Below are 19,281 nucleotides of genomic sequence, written 5' to 3' on the forward strand. Positions count from 1 at the left end.
TTTCATGACAAAACCACTGTTAATTATCATCTAGACATATGTCATAAGCTTATTGCTTGTATCTTCACTAACATGCTTTTGCATCTGTTGTTTGTTTTGAGGCAGAGTCTAGGTGAGTTCAGGCTGGGACACATTCACTGAGCATCTGAAAAAGACATTGAACTCCAGAACTTTTCTTGTCTTTACCTCCTGAGTGTTGGCATTACAGATCTGTGCCACCACATCTGGCTTGCATTTGACTTTTCTTATGATGTACATATGTATACGGGTTTATGATGACATGAATGCCTATGTGTGAATGTGGGCATGCTTGTGCTAAGGTTTGAGGTTTGAGTGTTGAAGTCAGAAGACAACATCAGGTGTTGCTATCTACCTTGTTTGAAACAAGGTCTCTTATTTCTTGTTCATCTTGTGTGTGCCAGATTAGCTGTTTCCAACCTTCAGGGAAATCTTCTGTCTCCACTCCCATCTCAGGGAAGGAACATCAGTGTGACAAACAGAAGCTGTACCACCATCTTTACATGGTTTCTGAGGATTCAAACTCAGGTCCTCACACATGCTTGACAAATGCTTTCCACTGAGCCATCTCCTGAGTCCAACTTTCAGCCTCTTTAAGTGACCTAACTCTGTCATGCATTGCCTAATTCACATTCGCTGTACAAATTCTCTGTAGATCATTTACCCTCAGCCTCCAGTCCAGTCTTAGACTCTTTGAATTCATGTTTCCTACTAGCCTTACCCTGTCTGAACTCTTGGCTTCTCTCCTGACTTGATTCAGTTAGCCCCTCAGGTAACAGGGAGCAGTGCAAGTGTGCAATGGAAACTGATACGTAAAGAGTGAGCACACCCAGAACAGGAACAGTAAAGACACTGGGACTTTGGAAAACACATCAGACTAGCACTGTGAATGGACATAAAACTTTGGCATAAAGTAGAAGGCTATTCTTAGAATGTCTCCAATGATCCACATTTTGGAAGGTGGGTCTCAATGAGACACTCTTAAAAAATATAGTAACCTCAGATATGGATGCCATTGGGTGGGGGCTCTCCCTCTGAAGGGGTTAAGATAGATCTCCAGACAGGATAGTAACTAAAATGTCCAAGCCTGGCCATGCCCTAGACCCTCTGACTTCCTGTATTAGTGTGACTGATTTTCCCAGCACATGTTCCTGTCCTTGCAACCTACCAGTAGGATGTCTCCAGTGGTAAATGTATAAGGTGATGAGTTTGTTAATGAACTTGATTTTATCAGTTCACTATTTGTGTGTGTGTGTGTGTGTGTGTGTGTGTGTGTGTGTACATCAAACATCATGCTGAATGCTGTAAATGCAGACTGGTTTAATTTTTCTTAGTAAAGCAGAAAAGTGAAGAAAATCAAGCTGTCCCATTCTCATGTTTTCTGATTGACACTTTCTTCCTCTCTACACAAGCATAAATGGATCATGGTTTGAGCACACCCATGGCAGGCTGTCCATGAAAGAATGGGACAACTTCCTGGTACTGAGTCATGAAGACATGAAGAAGGTCAGCCTCGTTCTTAAAGGCACCACACAGTTGAAGACGAGAGAAAGGGTTCCTTCAGCCTCTGTTTACTTTATAGGAGTAAATAAAGTCTGGTGATGAGGACGTTACTGATAGTTGTGATTTCTTGTTTGTTTGTTTTTGGTTGGGAGATTTTCTTTTTATTATATTTTTATTATTAAAATGATTTTTTATCATTTTATTATTTTTTATTTTTAAAAATGATTTTTAATTATGAATATATTTTGAACATATCATCCCCTCCTCAAGGCCTTCCAAATCCTCCACAGTCCTTACCAATCCACTTTAATTTTTTTCAAAAAGGAAAAACACAGTACAACAACAAACCTCCACAAATCAAGAACAGAAAATATAACAAAGTACAATATAAAATGCTGTGCTAGAAGGATTTCTGTCAACTTGTCATGGACTAGAGTCATGTAAGTGGAGGGGACCTCAAGTAAGAAAATGCCCCCATAAGATTGGGCTGTAGGCAAACTTGTAAGGCACTTTTTTCTTTTCTTTTTTGTTTCTTTATTATTATTATTATTATTATTATTATTATTATTATTATTATTATTAATTATTACTATTAAGAAATTTTCTATTCACTTTACATACCAGTCACAGATTCCCCTGTCCTCCCTCCACCTGCCCCTCAGCCTTCCCCCATCTCACTCCGTATTCCCACCTCCTCCAAGGCAAGAACTCCCATGGGGAGTCAGCAGAGCCTGGTACCATCAGTTGAGGCAGGTCCAAGAGCCCCCTCCCTGCACCAAGGCTACACAAAGTGTCTCACCATAGGCACTAGATACCAAATACTAGCTTATTCACTAGGACGGGTTCCTATCCCACTGCCTCGGGGGACCCCTAAACAGGTTAAGCTAAATAACTGTTTTGCCTATCCAGAGGGCCTAGTCCAGTACAATGGGGGCTCCTCAGCTATTGATCCACAGTACATGTGTTTCTACTAGTTTGGCTAGTTGTCTCTGTACTTTTTTCCTTTATAGTCTCGATGACCCTTGCTCATAGAATCCTCCTCTCTTTCATTGATTGGATTCCTGGAACTCAGCCTGGCACCCGGCTGTGGATATCTGCATCTGCTTCTCTGAGTCACTGGATGAGGGCTCGCTCTATGATGACAGTTAGGGTATTTAACAATCTGATCACCAGAGGGGACAGTTCAGGCACCCTCTCCACTATTGCCAGTAGTCTGTAGTGGAGTCATCCTTGTGGATTCCTAGGAACTTCCCTAGCACTCTGTTTCTCCCTATTCCCATGATGTCTTCATTTATCCTGGTATCTATTTCCTTGATCTCCCACTCTATCCTTGTTCCAGTTTAAAACTCCCATTCCCCTATGTTCTCATTCCCCATTCCTTGCCCTCCATTGCTCTCCCCACCCCCCATTTTGCTCATGTAGATCTCATCTATTTCTCCTTTGCTGGGCGATGCATGTGTCCTTACTAGGGTCCTCCTTACTAGCTAGTCTCCCTGGAGCTGTGGGTTGCAGTCTGGTTATCCTTTGCTTTACATCTAGTATCCACTTATGAGTGAGTACACACCATGTTTGTCTCTCTGAGTCTGGGTTACCTCACTCAGGATGTTATTTTTTAGTTCCATCCATCTGCCTGCAAACCTCATGATGTCACTGGTTTTCTCTGCTGAGTAGTACACCATTGTGTATATGTACCACATTTTCTTTATCCATTCTTCAGTTGAAGAGCATCTAGGTTGTTTCCAGGTTCTGGCTACTATGAATAACGAACATGTTGAGCATGTGTACTTGTAATATGATTGAGCATTCCTTGGGTATATGCCCAAGAGTGGTGTAGCTAGTAGGTCTTGAGAAAGACTGATTTCCAATTTTCTGAGAAACCACCATACTGATTTCTAAAGTGGCTGTACAAGTTTGCATTTCCACCAACAGTGGAGGAATGTTCCCCTTACTCCACATCCTCTCCAACATAGGCTGTCTTCAACGTTTTTTATCTTAGCCATTCTGACAGGAGTAAGATAGTATCTCAGAGTTGTTTTGATTTGCATTTCCCTGATGACTAAGGTTGTTGAACAATTCCTTAAATCAACCATTTGAGATTGTTCTGTTAAAAATTCTCTGTTAAGCTCTGTAGCACATTTTTAATTGGATTTTTAGGTATTTTGATGTCTAGTTTCTTGAGTTCTTTATTTATTCTGGAGATCAACCCTCTGTCAGATGTGGGGTTGGTGAAGATCTTTTCCTATTCTGTAGACTGTTGCTTTGTCTTATTGACCATGTCCTTTGCCCTACAAAATCTTCCCAGTTTCAAAAGTTCTCATTTATTAATTGTTGCTTTCAGTGTCTGTGCTACTGGTGTTATATTTAGGAAGTGATGTCCAGTGGCAATGCAATACTTCCTACTTTCTCTTCTATCAGGTTCAGTGTAACTGATTTTATGTTGAGGTTTTTGATCCACTTGGGCTTGAGTTTTGTGCATGGTGACAGATATGGATCTATTTGCAATCTTCTGCATGTTGACATCCAGTTATGCCAGCACCATTTGTTAAAGATGCTTTCTTTTTTCCATGGTACAGTTTTGGCTTCTTTGTCTAAAATCATATGTTCATAGGTGTGCGGATTAATTATGAATATATTTTGAACATATCATCCCCTCCCCAAGGCCTTCCAAATCCTCCACAGTCCTTACCAATCCAACTTTAATTTTTTTTCAAAAAGGAAAAACACAGTACAACAAACCTCCACAAATCAAGAAAAGAAAATATAACAAAGTACAATATAAAATGCTGTGCTAGAAGGATTTCTGTCAACTTGTCATGGACTAGAGTCATATAAGTGGAGAGAACCTCAATTAAGAAAATGCCCCCATAAGATGGATATTAATGACCAGTGATTGTTAATTCCTGTTATTTTTTGGTGGTAGTGTTGTATGTTTCCCTTCTTTGGTATTTGTTGGTGTGTAACTATCTATTGCCTATGTTTTCTTGGGTGTATCTAACTTCTTTAGGTTGGATTTTTCCTTCTAGTGCTTTCTATAGGGCTGGATTTGTGGAAAGATATTGTTTAAATCTGGTTTTATCATGGAATATTTTGTTTATTCCATCTATGTTGATTGAGAGTTTTGCTGGGTATTATACCCAGCAAATAGTCATGGTCTCTTAGTGTCTGTATAATGCCTGTTCAGGACCTTCTGACTTTTAGAGTCTCTTTTGAGAAGTCAGGTCTTATTCTTATGGTCTGCCTTTATATGACACTTGGCCTTTTTCCTTTGCAGCTCTTAGTATTTTTTCTTTATCCTGTGTGTTTAGTGGTTTGATTATTATGTGGTTAGGGACTTTTTGTTTGGGTCTAGTCTATTTTGTGTTCTGTAACCTTCTTGTATCTTTATAGGTATTTCCTTCATTAGGTTGGGAAAGTTTTCCTCTATGGTTTTGTTGAATGTATTTTCTGTGCCTTTGAGTTGGTATTCTTCTCTTTCATCTATCCCTATTATTCTTAGGTTTGGTATTTTCAAGGTGTCCCAAATTTCTTGGACATTTTGGGTCCTGACTTTGTTGGCTTTATTGTTTTCTTTGACTGATGAATCTATTTCCTCTATAGTATCTTCAATGTCAGAGATCCTCTCTTCCATCTCTTGCATTCTGTTGGTTATGCTTGCATCTGTGGTCCCTGTTCATTTACTCAGATTTTCTACTTCCAGAATTCCCTCAATTTGTGTCTTCTTTACTGTCTCGATTTCAGTTTTCAAATTTTGAACAGTTTCCCTCACATGTTTAATTGCTTTCTCTTGGCTTTCTTTAAGGGATTTACTGAACTATGCCCATTTTTTGTTTGACTTTTCCTTGATTTCTTTAAAGGAATTTTTTATTTCCTCATTTAAGATCTGTAACATCTTCTTAAGGTCATTTTTAAGGTCGATTTCTTCTGTTTCTTCTGTGTTGGGATGTTCAGATCTTGCTGATGTAGGTTCTGATGGGGCCATATTGGTTTTTATGTTGGTGACTGTATTTTTGCACTGGCATCTACCCATCTCTTTCTCCACTTGGTAGAAGAGGTGTCTGTGTCTGAGGGAGCCTCTCTTGGTCTGATCGATACTCTTGGTCCAGTGGGAGCTCTTAGTCTAATTGGTATTGATGGACTCTTTGTCTCAGGGAGCAGTGCTAGCTTAGCCCAATTGGCGCTCCTCGGCTCTGTCTCAGGGAGTAGCTCAGCACATGTTGGGAGGGGTGGGTTACAGGGTCTGGTGGGGGATGGTGGTAGTCTGACCTGTCTGCAGGAGATCTGCCTCCTGCCTGGCCTGTAACTGGGATTGTAATGGGTGGTGGTGTGGGGGTGCAAGGCTGTGTCCCTTTGGGCCCAAAGCCTAAGGGCTGGGGTATTCAGGTATGAGGATAAAGACTCACCTCTTAGTCCAATCAGGTGTTGACGGCCTCTGTCTCAGGGAACAGTTGCAGTCTGGGAGGGTGTGTGGGATTTGGGGGAGGTGGGGCTTTGAGGTTGTAGGGTCTGGTGGGGGATGGTGGCAGTCCAAACTGTCTGCAGGAGGCCTGCCTATTGGCTTGAGACTGGGACTTCAATGGGTGGAGGTGTGGGGGTGCAGGGTTGTGCCCCTAGGCCCCACCTAAACAAAAGCTCACCTCTTAGTCCAATCACCACTGGCAGGCTCTGTTTCAGGGAACAGTTGCAGTCTCAGAGGGTTAGGTTTAATTTTCTTATTCTGGTAATTTAAATGGCTTAACCTTCAGCCCTCCTCCACCTCAGAGTATGAGGATTAGGTACTAAGAATGTGGGGACATCAGGAGTTTACATAGAGGTAATTAAGTTAACATAGTTACCAGATTACATGTAATCCAATACTCCTGGTCTCCTCACAAGAGAAAGTTGGGACTCAGATTTGAGGATAACGACATGTCACCATTCACCACAAGAATATGGGTATTTATAAACTAAGGATCAAGGCCTCTGGGAGAATCTACTCCTGTTGACAGATGTTGGACATATGTTGACAGATGTGTTGGAGTCTGACTCCTGGACTCCAGACTGGATGGAGATAGAGTTGCCTGCCATGGAACTGAAGGTCTCACCTAAAGAAGTGGTACATTTGTGGTTTTCCTGGAATGAATCAGAATTTAGCTAGGTAAAACAGTATATAAACATAAAAGTCTGTTGTTAGATACCTAAAGAAATGAAGTGCCTTTTTTACTAGAGAAGGGCTATGGAAACTACAAGCAAAAGTTTTGTCAGAGAAACACCAGAGCAGATACAATAGAATTCAAGGCACAATTCCATGAGGACAACTGTCATTTCCTCTTTTCCAGGAAGACCAGTGGGAACGCAAACTTGTACACCCACTTTGGAAATCAATATGGCAATTTCTCAGAAAAACTAGGAATCAATCTACCTCAAAACCCAGTGATACCACTCTTAGGCTTATACTCACAGGATGCTAAATCATACCACAAGGACACTTGCTCAGTTATGTTCATGGCAGCTATATTTATAATAGCCAGAAACTGGAAATAACCTAGATGACCCTCAACCAAAAAATAGATAAATAAAATGTGGTACAATTACACAATGGAGTACTATTCAGCTGTTAAAAACAATGACAGTAAATTCACAGGCAAATGGATAGAATTAGAAAAAATCATCCTGAGTGATATAACCAGACCCAGAAAGACACACATGGAATGTACTCACTCATAAGTGGTTAATAACTATAAAATAAAGGATAAGCATGCTACACTCCACAGACCCAGAGAGGCTAGGTAACAAGGAAGGCCCAAGGGGGGACACATGGATCTCCCTGGGCAGGGTAAATAAAGGAGAACTTCTGGTTGAACTAGTGGTGGGTGGGCATGGGAACTTGAGGAATTGGAATCAGGGGTGGCAAGAGGGAAGAGTTCTGGGGGAAAAACTGGAAAGGGAGACTTTATGGCATGAGGTAGAAGCCTAATGCAAGGGAAACTTCCACAAATCTATAAGGTGGCCCCAACTAAAACTCCTGGCAGCAGTGGATGCATAGCCTGAACTGATCATCCCCTGTGATTAGATTGGTGACTACCCCAGTTCTCATCTGAGAGCCTTCATCTAGTGACTGATGGAGGCAGATTCAAAGACCACAGCCAAACACTGGACCGAGCTAGCTCAGGGAGTCCTGCTGAGAAGAGGGGGAGAGATTTAGGAGCAATGGGTCAGGGGAATCAGGGGAAAACCCACAGAAAAAGCTAACCAGGCTCATGGGAACTCACAAAGTCTGAACCAACAACTAAGCAGCCTGCATGGGACCAACCTAGGCCCTCTGCATATATGTGACAGTTGTATAGCTTGGTCTATTGGGAGACCCCTAACAATGGGAGCAGAGGCTGTCTCTGGTGCTTTGGCTGGATCTTGAGAATCTACTTCTCATGCTGGATTGCCTTGCCCAGCCTCAGAGGGAGGTGCTTGGTCTTAAGGCAGCTTGGTATACCACGCTTTGCTGATATCCATGGGAGGCCTGGTCCTCTCTGAGTGAATTTGGAGGAGGGGTGGATTGTGTGGTGAGCAGTGGGGAAGTAGGAGGAGGGGTTGGGAGGAGAGGAGGGAGAAGAGGCTGCGTTTGAGATGTAAAATTAATTAATTAATTAACTTAATTTTAAAATTTTTTAAAGAGTATAAACAATAACAGAAATATACATTATGAGATCATTTGACTAGATCTTGACCTCTGGCCACTTTCTTCTAAGAAGGAGAAAATAAGAAACTTTTTATTTCATATGAAAATCAATAACTTTCTATTATATTCCTTTGTGTGTTTCTGTACAATCTTTTGTGTTCTTGTCATAAAATTCCATTTTTTCCAAGAAGCATTGTTACCTGACTACCTTGGGCACATTTGTACTACACTTTTTTATATACATTTACTTTCAAATCATTAAGTAGATTCTTGCTAGATATTTTAACAGCTATCTGTCTCCTTGCTAGGTAACTGAAACTTATGCAATAAACTTTTTTTTTTTTTTTTATAAATAAAAGCATTTCCTATAAGGAACAGCCTCAGATTCAAAGCAAAATCCTCATCATACTACTAGTCTATTTTCTTCTTAATTTTTTTTTTTACAGTTTTATACATGGATACAATTTGCTGTGGTTATTACCATTTTCTATCATCTCCTATTAATTTTTATATTTTTCTTTTATTTTTAAGAATACAATTATATCATTTCTCCTTTCTCTTTTCTCCTTCCAAAGCCTTTCATATATGCCCTTTTTCAAATCCATGACCTCATTTTTCATTAATTACTATTACATGCATGTGTACACATGTGTACCCCTAAACATAACCTGCTCAGTTTGTATAATGTTACTTGTATGTATGTTTTCAGGGACCCTCCCGCTATTGATGGGCTTCCTTCTCAGCTGGACTCCTTTTGTGTGTGAGCAACAAATACTCAAGGAAGGTGAGAACCTATTATTCTTCTTCTGATGTATGACCATGAAACACAGATAGATATTCAGCGTCTTCTGCCACAGATGGAGTTTTCAGATACAATCCCCACTAATGAGTGGTAATTCCATGATGCTGTCATTCATCTATATGAAATCCAGTGAATATATTTTAACAAGTTATAGACTCATCTTTGAAATGAAGAGTAAAATACAAATGCATTGTAGTACCTCTTTATTTTTGCCTTCCACACAAAACTCAACCTTTATACAATCTGTGTGTATCAGAATCACTGGTAGTTTTCATGGATCTGAAAATGCAGTATTTATATAGAAGCTTTGGGATTTAAGCTCAGCTCTGCCACTTTATAGGTTTCTTTTTTAACCTCAAGTAAAATTTCTCTTTCAAGCTTGCTTCAATCTACCTAGTATCATTGGTAAAGTACTAGCCTTGGTTCTAAGACAATGGGAAAACATTACCTTTAGTGCAAGTGACAAGAGCCTCGGGACATAATAAATATCCAGTTGAGCAAGAAAGGAATAATGGGTTCTCTCTGATGCTTGTCACAGTCTTTCCAGAGGGTGAGATGTTCTGGCCTTTGATCAAAATGTCCTTTAGCATGTATTACAAAGCAAATCTTTAGACCACTCCTCAATTGCTATGTACACTTTTATCATAACTTCAGTAACTTCATGAATATTCGGGAACATATCTGCCTTGTCACTTGGAAAAGTTATGACCACAGTAAAGAGGATTATAAGAATGTTCTTCAACAAAGCAGGAAAGAGGCATATAAATAATTCAAGGATGAGCTAACTCCCAGCCACAAATATCACTCTAAGACTAAGAGGTATGGGAAAGGAACTTTCATTCCCAGAAATGTATACATATATACATATTGGTTTGCGGTAGTTCTGATTCAAGACTGTGCTATGATGGAAAATAATTAACTTCAAACAGTACCCTTTTCTCTCCCAAATTAGGCTCCAAATGCAAAAATAACTCCAGAATCACTTGAATGGCAATGATTAAACAAGAAAATAAATTTTGTCTTCTGGGTTGCTAGCTCCTGGTTTTCTATACACATGCAATGAATTATTTTGTAATTGCACAAAGTCAATTATTTCAAATGAATACATGGCTATCACTTTACTATCCATGTCTCAAAGAGAAAAGGATAGAGATTAAAGATAACAAACTGAAAGCTTTTCAGATTGGCTGTCGTGTTAACAAAGCCAAATTTCCCTTGGAAAGACACTTTTAGAATGACACCATGGATCACTCTAAGACAGATGTTGAATCACTCTAAGTCATTTAGGACAAAGGGAATTCACTGTGGAGGAAGTGTGTGAGCAGACAGAGTAGGAGGAGCAGAAAGAGAGAGTATAAAGTCAGAGCAAGGTTTGCTCCTGGGTGTGCCATCTGCAGGCAGTGATGAGACATCTTGTGGGCTGGTTGTCGCTAGCTGTCTGCATGTTCAGACTGAATGCAGGTGAGGTGGAAAAGAGGGGGTGAGAATTGAAGGTCGAGAGTACAAAGCAAGTAAGACATGAGAAAGGTTGGAGACCAACTATCCATGATAGCTTTTCAGTCTAGCAAATGGAGAGCAAAGAGCCATGGATTCAACTGTTGTTCTTCCCTTCCTTGATAGAGTGAGCACAGAACAGGTGACTTTACCTGTGAAGGAGCCTTGGTCTCAGTGCTCACACAGCAATAAAAATTTTCGTGAGAGAGGAAAATTATACTGGATGGATTTAGAAATTTCTTTGAAGTCTGTTGTTAAAGAAGCAAAGTCTCAAATAAATAGTATATGGTCTCAGCTATCCTTTGCATTATAGTAATGTATTAATGCCTTCTTAGCTAAGTGTTCACTCAAAGTGTCTGTAAGTTTCAAACACACATGACATGGGTTGCCTGTGGGGCAGATATCAGGGTGACTGGGGTCAGGTTTGGTGGGGAGAAATTTCATGTTGATTCATTTTATAAGCCACTTGAAATTTGAAGCATATCAATGGCATCACCTCAGGAGACAAGTAAATGCAGTGTAGAACAAGGGGTCTCATCTTACAGTGAAGTTGTGAGGGTTAATCAGAAAGGATAGAGGAGTTCTTCAGAGTGGCCAGCATCCTGAAGCTATGTTCACAGAAATGCAGAGCCCTAGAGAAAGTTGGGCTTCTCACGCATGACAGTTTGAAATATACAGAGCATGAGGATACTCTGCGCCTAATGAAGAGTTAGAGTGTTTTGTTGTAGTAGTAGTGTGTTTTAAAGAAGTCTTACGCAGTCCAAGTAGATCTCATATTCACTATAAATGAATGAAGGTAGCCTTGAACTCCTGATTTTCCAGCTTCTACCTCCTGAGTGATGATATTACAGACAACTGCCATCATTCCTACTCAGTTTATGTGTTGTTGGAATGAAACCAAGGGCTTTGTGCATGCTATACAAGCACTCAGCCAACTGAGACACATTCAGCTCTTAGATCAGATTTAGAATCTTATTGGTACCAAAGGTTTAAAGGAAGTAAGAATAACCCAGGTTAGAATGCTGTCAATAAAGAGGCCAATCATATGACTACATATCAATAAATTTTGTACAGGGGAAAAGAAAGTAGTGCAAAATAAATTACACTCAGTTGAGAAGAGACATTCCCTCATTTTAATGAAAATGGTCACATGATTTTATTGTGTCTTTCTGTGCTTGCTTCCCCAACATTCTCAAGTGGTCTTTAAAATGTCTTGCTGTATCATAGTCTGAGTAAGTTCTCTGAGGTTATTATTCACATTCACATAGTCTGAGTAAGTTCTCTGAGGTTATTATTCACATTCACACTGTTCACATCCAATGGGGAAATAGGCTGGTTACCTGTATTCTTTTTATGAGTTTTATAATTAGCTTACAAAATAATGGTTTTAATTCACTATAAAGTTTCTCTAATATGATTTTGTATAAGATATGAGTTATAAGGCATTTAAACATATTGTATGCTTTTAATGTATAAGTATTGGGAAGTATAAAGTTAGCTATACAATATGACAAATGTCTATGTACTCTCTATAGAGTTTCATTTTCCTTGTATTCTCACTATGGAGTTTCATGCATCCTTTGCTTTTATTGATTCCTTTTTCATCACTAGCCTCCAATGTCCCTCTGCCCTCTTCTGTAGATCTCCTTCCTCCCCTCAATAGACTCCTTTCCAATTTCATGTCATATATAATCTGAATGATGATTAATTATACTGATCAACTTGACAGGATCTATAGTCACATAAGAGACAAGACTGTAGCTAGAGTTTTCCTGCCTTGCCCACAGTCAGGACAAATCTCTGTCACCCGCCAGTCCCAAAGCCGCTCAAACCCAACCAAGTAAACAAAGAGACTTATATTGCTTACAAACTGTATGGTCATGGCAGGCTTAGTGCTAACTGTTCTTATATCTTAAATTAATCCATTTTCATAAATCTATACCTTGCCAGGTGGCTCGTGGCTTACCAGCTTCTTCACATGCTGCTTGTCATGGTGGCAGCTGGCAGTGTCTCCCTCACTCAGCCTTCCACCTCCCAGAATTCTCCTCTCCTTGTCCCGCCTACTTCCTGCCTGGCCACTGGCCAATCAGTTTTACTTATTGACCAATCAGAGCAATTTGACATACAGACTATCCCACAGCACGAGACTATGAGTGTATCTGTGAGGGATTATCTAGATTATATTAGTCTCTAGTCATGCTTGTGAGAAATTTTCTTGATGAGATTATTTGAAATAGGACACATCCTTAAAGTAGATGGCACCAATTTATTGGCTTGGGTTATGGACTGCATAAAATGAGAAAGACAGTTAAGCACAAACATTCATCTTCCTCTGTTTCACAATTGTGGATCCAATGTGACCGATATACTATATAGATGTGAATATATATATATATATATATATATGAAGGCAAGTAGTATATATATGTGTGTATGTATATATATACATATATATATATATATAGTGTGTGTGTGTGTGATCCACATATGAAAGAAAAATCTGTATTTGTTTTTGGAGTATGGGATTACGTGATCCATTTTCCTGCAAGTGAAATAATTTCAGTACCAGATCTGTACCCACAGGATTTATACATACTTATACAGAAATGCTCTGTCAATCACATTTTCCCACAGATGTCTTTTGAATTTTGAGTTAGCACCATCCTAATCATGAATGATTGAGGACAATTCCAATCTAAATTTACCTGAAACTCCTCCTTACTTTTGCCTTCACATTCCCCCCCCCCTTGCCCCTGGTCCCTTACATGTGGCTAACCTTTACTATGACACCAATAATCTCACTGCAATGTTTTGCTAATCCCCAATAAATGTCATTGTCCTTCAGAGAATATTTTCTGAGTTGAAAGCTGTTGAACAACAAAAAGTGGTTAGAATCTGAATTGCACTTAATATTGTGGATGACTCTAACCTATACCAAAGAAGACATTTGGGAGAATAAGAGCTCAATCTGATGAGTGGGAGTTCCTGGCTTTTCATAGATTGATGTGACATTTCCTGGGTAGATATGCAGCTCCAACTTGATATGACATTGAAGAATGTTGATGTGCATTTCATAGTTATTCTGGGCATGCAGTGTTTTAGAAAATGGCTTATACTTTGTCCATTCCTTCTGTCTTTCAGAATTGATCTCTCATTTACACCCTCCAAAACAAGGTAAAGCAACCAACTCTATTGGGCAGAATCTCAAATGCCAGCCTCCACCTCTTAGAAAGCATTAGATATTTTAAAAGTTCTTGCACTTTTCTGCCATGTAGCTTTTACTTGTATTATTGTTCTGATATGAGTGGCTCCCCTGGGTCAAAGCAGACAGATTAGATATTGAAGATCCAGTTAAATAACCAACTCCTAGTCACTCAAGAAAAATACTCCCTTCTCCGTTGGGACTAAAATAAGACAATGTAAGGTTCTGCACTTTGTTCTTTCCTTTTTCATTGACAAATAATAATAATATATGTAGGAAGTTGAACATAATGTTTAGATGTAGATTCACACCATGGGTGGTTAAATTGAGGTAATTAACATAATCATCTTATTACAAACATGAATTTTTAGTGGTCAGAACGTAACCCACCTGACGCTATTTCTTATTCTAAGAACATGAGAAGGCAAGTAGTTAATCAATGGTGTTGGGTTAGTGGTTAAAAGTGAGTCCTTCATCATGGAGCAATACATTGGGAGATGTCACAGCTATACTATTGCTACAGACAGGGAAAAGAAAATGCTCAGGGAGAGAAGGAGGAAGAGGGAGAAGAAGAAAGAGAAAGAGAAAGAGAAGGAGGAGGTGAAGAAAAAGAAGAAAATAAAGAAGGAGGAGGAGAAGGAGAAGGAAAACAGAAGGAGAAGAAATATGTGGATGGCAGTGAGATCTTGGAGAGATGTTAGAAATCACTTTGGCAAAACAGGAAATATTTTTTTTCAGAACAGAAATGTCCTAGTTACTGTCTGATGCTGTGATAAAACACTGACCTAAACCAGCTGGGAAAAGAAAGGGTTTATTTGGCTTACACTTAACCATCACAGTCCATCATTGAAGGAAGTCACAGGGAAGGAACTCCAACAGGAACAGAGGCAGTAATGATGGAAGAATGCTGCTTCCATTCCAAAGCTCCACAGCTCCTTCACAGTCTTCCCAAAAAACAACACAGTCAGGGTGGGGAAACTGTGGTTGGCATACAATGTATGAGAGAAGAATAAGTTTTTTTTTTTAAAAAAAGAATACCACATGGAGCATTCCCACACCTGTGTGGAATTAAACTCTCTGCAGAAAGTTTGCCTTATGTTAATTCCTAGAAACAGAACTAGAAAGGTCATTAGTTATTTCTATACTTGTTTCTAACAGAGATTTCTAAATTGCCTCCCAGGACTATTTACTCAGTATCTTTCTTGAGGTGACCTGAGGTCTAAATTCCTGTTTTGTTTCATCCTAAGCATTTATGTCATTGAATCCATGTTTTTGATGTGATAATTAGGTATTTTCTAATATATATTAAAAGGTGTTGACTAAACAGGAAAAAAGAATAACAGAGTCAAATCCATTTTAAGCAATACCGTACTCCTGTACCAATTTCTATTTTAATTACTTTTGGTTGCTGTGATTAAATACAAAAATCAGCTTGAGAAGAGAGGGATTATTTAGCTAACACTTAGCAATCCTAATCCATCATTGAGGAAAACTGGGGCGAGAACACAAGCATGGGCAGAGGACAGTAACACAGAGGAATTCTGCCAACTCACTTGTTCTTCATTACTTGTGTATCTTGCTTTCTTATACAAAACAGGATCACTTTCCCAGGGATGACATTGTCCACCAAGGCATAGGCCCTTCTACATCAATCATTAGTAAAGAAAATACCCTACAGATATGCACACAGGCCAATCTGACAGAGGAAAATCCTTGATTGAGATTCCTTCTTCCCAGGTGACTCTAGTTTTGTCAAGCTGACAAAAGCTGGTCAACACAGATGGTGAGAACTCAAACCAGGGTGTGAACTCTGACAAATAAGATCCCTCATTGCTAAAGGACTGTTATTGAGAAAGCCATCATCTCCAATCAGAACCCAGCTCTGGACCAAAATGAGGCTTCCTTGGAGATTTTGCAGATATTTTGTGTCACAGGCATGAAAGGCAGGAAGAGACACCAGCTTCAAGTGTGTGTGTGTGTGTGGGGGGGGTGATGAGAGAACCACTGTTATCCTGTCTCCAAAATAGACATTCCAAAGTCAAGTCTGAGTCATGCATGGTAGCTCAAGCTTGCAATCCCAACACTTGGAAAGCTGAGACAGAGACTAACATGAGCTATAACCAGCATTGGCCATAGAGTGAGTTTGAAATCTAGCCCGGTTACAGAGTGAGACCAACCTCAAGAACAAAACAATTTGAAAGTCAGTTTCCAATATGAGCTTATTTTGTATTCTGAAATCGTTCTCTTTTCCAGAAATTTCTGTTGCTAACTGTGTCTTTCCATTCATCTACGGTGATGAATTACACTTCAATTGTATCTCCACCCACAGTGACTTTGATTGGTGTTCCCTTGACTTTCGCTTCAAAGGAAGATGGCGCTACTGCACAGCACTGGGTGAGAGTCCTATAGGGATATATATCAGATGACAGAACCCAAGAGGAGAGAGGTTTTGGATTTCAGAAAGAATTGAGTTCAGATATTATCTTCTCTGCATAATTTTCAGAATGTGAAACCAATCAGATAGAAAAAATAGTTGACTATTTTCTCTACAGGGATTAATTTGAGGACAGTGTTCTTAGTGCATCCTTTATCCATCTTTCTCTGCAGATCCTCCAATATGTGTCTTCCCTTTCCAATTCAGAAAAAAGGCTATTTATGAATGCACCAAGGAAGGCTACATTTTGAATCGGAGTTGGTGTTCATTGACTGACAATTACAACAAAGATAAAAAATGGAAGCAATGTTCTCCTCACAAGTAAGATGATGGGAGAGGTGGGTCAATGTCCTATTAGCTGTGAAAGGAGCAAAGCATTAGGCTGATGGGTGAGAAGTCTGAGCTCTAGATCTCCTGGCTATGACTTTGTCAGGGAGCAGCAGACATTTCCTGTAAATTTGTCTCCTGTTGAGCACAGTGGGCTTATGTGGTGCTGGTCAAAAATCATCAGCTTGGCATGGGAGCACAAACACAGTTACAAAAGGACAAGTGTACTGGGTCATTGGATAATCTGACATGCTGGTGTCCATTTCCATGTTTTCTAATGATTAAAATCACGTGTCGCTTTTGTCGTTGCTGTGACAAAACACCCAAGGAAAGAAAACTCAACAAAGGAGGGAAGGGTTTACTTTGGTTTACATTTTGCTGTGGGCATACAGTCCATCATGGTGTGGAGTCATGGTGGTGAAAGCATAAGACAGCTGATTACATTGTGTCTGCAGTCAGATAAAAAAAAATGCTGATACTCAGCTGGCTTCCTCCTTTTTCCCTGTTACATTGTCTTAGGCCTCAGAAAGAGCTGTTGTTGCCCACATTTGGGTGAATTTTAAACCTTTTCTCACATGCCTGAAAGTGTATCTCCTAGGTGATTCCAAATCCAGTCACATTAACAATGATTACTAATTAGCCACTTCATTGTTTTTCAGTTTTAAAACTTGCTATGAGTCACAAAATAAATATGAGACAAATACTGAAACGCTGAAGCAGCACATGACAAGAGAAACATCAGCATTCCTTATGTTCTCCTTCCCTGGAACTCGCTTCCACAGCTGCTTGTGTCTCCCCACACATCTACACAGATACACAATTTTAAAGTCTATAAAATATAACCAAATCTGCTTTCCCCTCTGTCGTCATGGCTAGATCATCATTTAAAACACATTGTGGGGGGTCTCCCTGTGAATGCATCAATATCCCCCACTTTCTTGTGTGCATGAAGTATCAAATTTTAAGTGGTTGGAGATTATCCATCATCCACATATGAGATTTCTGATTAAAACAAACTTCCTGAACATTGACAGGAATCAATGAATGACAGTGATCAATGAATTAAATGTCTTTCAAACGTGGACCATACAAGTTATATTGTTATATATATAAAAAAAAATGTATATTCAGTTTTTACAATCAGGAAGCATGGACTTTTCTTAGGCCATATGTCCTGCCCCATGGACTCATTCTATTCTGATCTCTCATCTGAGAAAGAAAAAAGTACTATTTCTGAGGGAAGGAAACACATGTGATATTGATCTTGGGACAATAGGGGAGACCGAGACATTCATTCTAACGTGTTTTTTTTTCACCTCAGTTTTTAGGTAAACGTGTATTTTTGAAGAGACAGAAGTTACAGATCCATCAGATGTTTCTCTAGATACAATTCTTCTTTTATTGTCATCGAGCATTCTGATAATAAATGTCTGTTTTCTTGTCTACAGTGATGTCTTATTTTCCTGGGGTGGGTGTAAAGAGCAAAATACATTGATGATCAACTCATTCTCACATGGTGGGGTTGTGACCCAAGGGAATCCCTTGGGGTGGCTTATTACAGTGTATCTGCCATCAGTACACTACCAAATTCCCCCCAAGTGCCTGCCTTGAGGAGATTTCCATTAGGGTCCAGAACAGATGCTACAAGCAGCTAAGTATACTAATCTGAGGGATAGCAAATGAATCTGAGCACCCTGAGTTCTTTAGTCCATTCACTTTATTCTTCTAAGTTCAGTTCCATCTACAGTTTCTTTTCTGTTCTTATACTTAGCTCCTCTCAGTCCCTCCTGCTCTCAGTCCCTTCTGCTGTTCTCTCATGTCTATCTAGTTCTTTCCATCTTCATCCTCATCTCTGTTCTTCTAAATCCATTCTCCCCAGGCTGTGAGGGAACCAGTATATATAAACAAACTGACAAAGCAGGTGAGGCTTGAAGTTTTCAGGGTCACAGAGAGAGGTGAAAAGGACCCACACATAAAGTAATAAATGTCAGCCTCTAATTACAACCCAAAAGGGGAGTGACTAAAAGGGAGGTCTCTGGTAGGGTCAACTAAAGGCTAAAATCAATTAGGGAATCCAGGAATAGCACCTGGTTGAGGAGGAAGTAAAACTTAATTTGCACAAGAAAGGAGCTTGGCACTTATCACCTATCTGGCCTTGACAGCAGTCTCCTTGGGTCAGTGGGAAGTAACTGCCTTAACTCTGCAACTATCAAGTGGCTAAAACACCATCCCAGGAATGTGAGCAGTAAATCTCTTAAATTAGGGTCTTGTGTAAATAACCCAGAGTGAAGGTAAAGAGTTGAGGTTTTAATTGCTAGTGGTTATTTTCTCTATCTGTGGGTGAAATGAGCTAATGTTTATTTCTCTGCAGTTGTCCTTGGAAAAAGGTATCTTTGCTGAAATACTTTTGTCTGGAGAATGACCTGGGCCAGATTTGTTAATGAAAAATAAACACAGCTGGGGACAGTTATCCAATTACCCCAAATGTATAGGGAAAGTTGTGACTGAGATGCAATCGTGAGATTACATGTACACATAACATGGAAATGCATGCTAAATGGGGAGAATCATAGGTGTTATTGCACAAGAAGTTTACAACAAGAGACAGCCAGTTCATTCAAAAGGCAGCAATTGCATGATGCCTTGAGAAATGGTTTCTTCTGACACAACCCTTAGTTCTGATAGGTTAACCTTCTGAACTCTAGTTGTCACTGTTGAATACTCTCATGGACTTTTGCTACCAGCAGCTCTCAATAGGACACAAAGGGGTGAATTCTGGTGCTTCACAGACCTACACCTGATTTACATTTTTCTTCACTGAGAGTCCTCGGTTCTTGAGATTATGGTGC

The 19,281-nt window shown here is 39.6% G+C and overlaps 1 protein-coding gene and 1 long non-coding RNA gene across 5 annotated transcripts in view; both read left to right on the forward strand.

Annotated features, from left to right (window-relative positions):
- Positions 1 to 19,281, forward strand: part of LOC143266763 (uncharacterized) — a 230,770-nt gene that overhangs the window by 15,222 nt on the left and 196,267 nt on the right. The gene's annotated exons all lie outside the window — the stretch shown is intronic.
- LOC143271991 (binder of sperm protein homolog 2-like) lies at positions 1,398 to 17,879 on the forward strand. 3 transcript variants are annotated; one of them, XM_076565128.1, is made up of 6 exons: positions 1,398 to 1,524; positions 8,883 to 8,957; positions 13,611 to 13,643; positions 15,925 to 16,065; positions 16,279 to 16,426; positions 17,754 to 17,879. In XM_076565128.1, the coding sequence occupies exons 2-6, from the start codon at positions 8,900 to 8,902 to the stop codon at positions 17,758 to 17,760; spliced, it is 387 nt and encodes a 128-aa protein (XP_076421243.1). In that variant the 5' UTR covers positions 1,398 to 1,524; positions 8,883 to 8,899; the 3' UTR covers positions 17,761 to 17,879. The 3 variants fall into 3 exon arrangements, with proteins under 3 accessions (XP_076421243.1, XP_076421248.1, XP_076421240.1); XM_076565133.1 differs by lacking the exons at positions 1,398 to 1,524; positions 8,883 to 8,957 and adding an exon at positions 10,280 to 10,436 and having other exon boundaries at positions 16,279 to 16,443; XM_076565125.1 differs by lacking the exons at positions 1,398 to 1,524; positions 8,883 to 8,957 and adding an exon at positions 10,281 to 10,436.

Source organism: Peromyscus maniculatus, chromosome 1, assembly GCF_049852395.1.
Source record: "Peromyscus maniculatus bairdii isolate BWxNUB_F1_BW_parent chromosome 1, HU_Pman_BW_mat_3.1, whole genome shotgun sequence".
In the NCBI taxonomy this organism is placed as follows: Eukaryota; Metazoa; Chordata; class Mammalia; order Rodentia; family Cricetidae; genus Peromyscus; species Peromyscus maniculatus.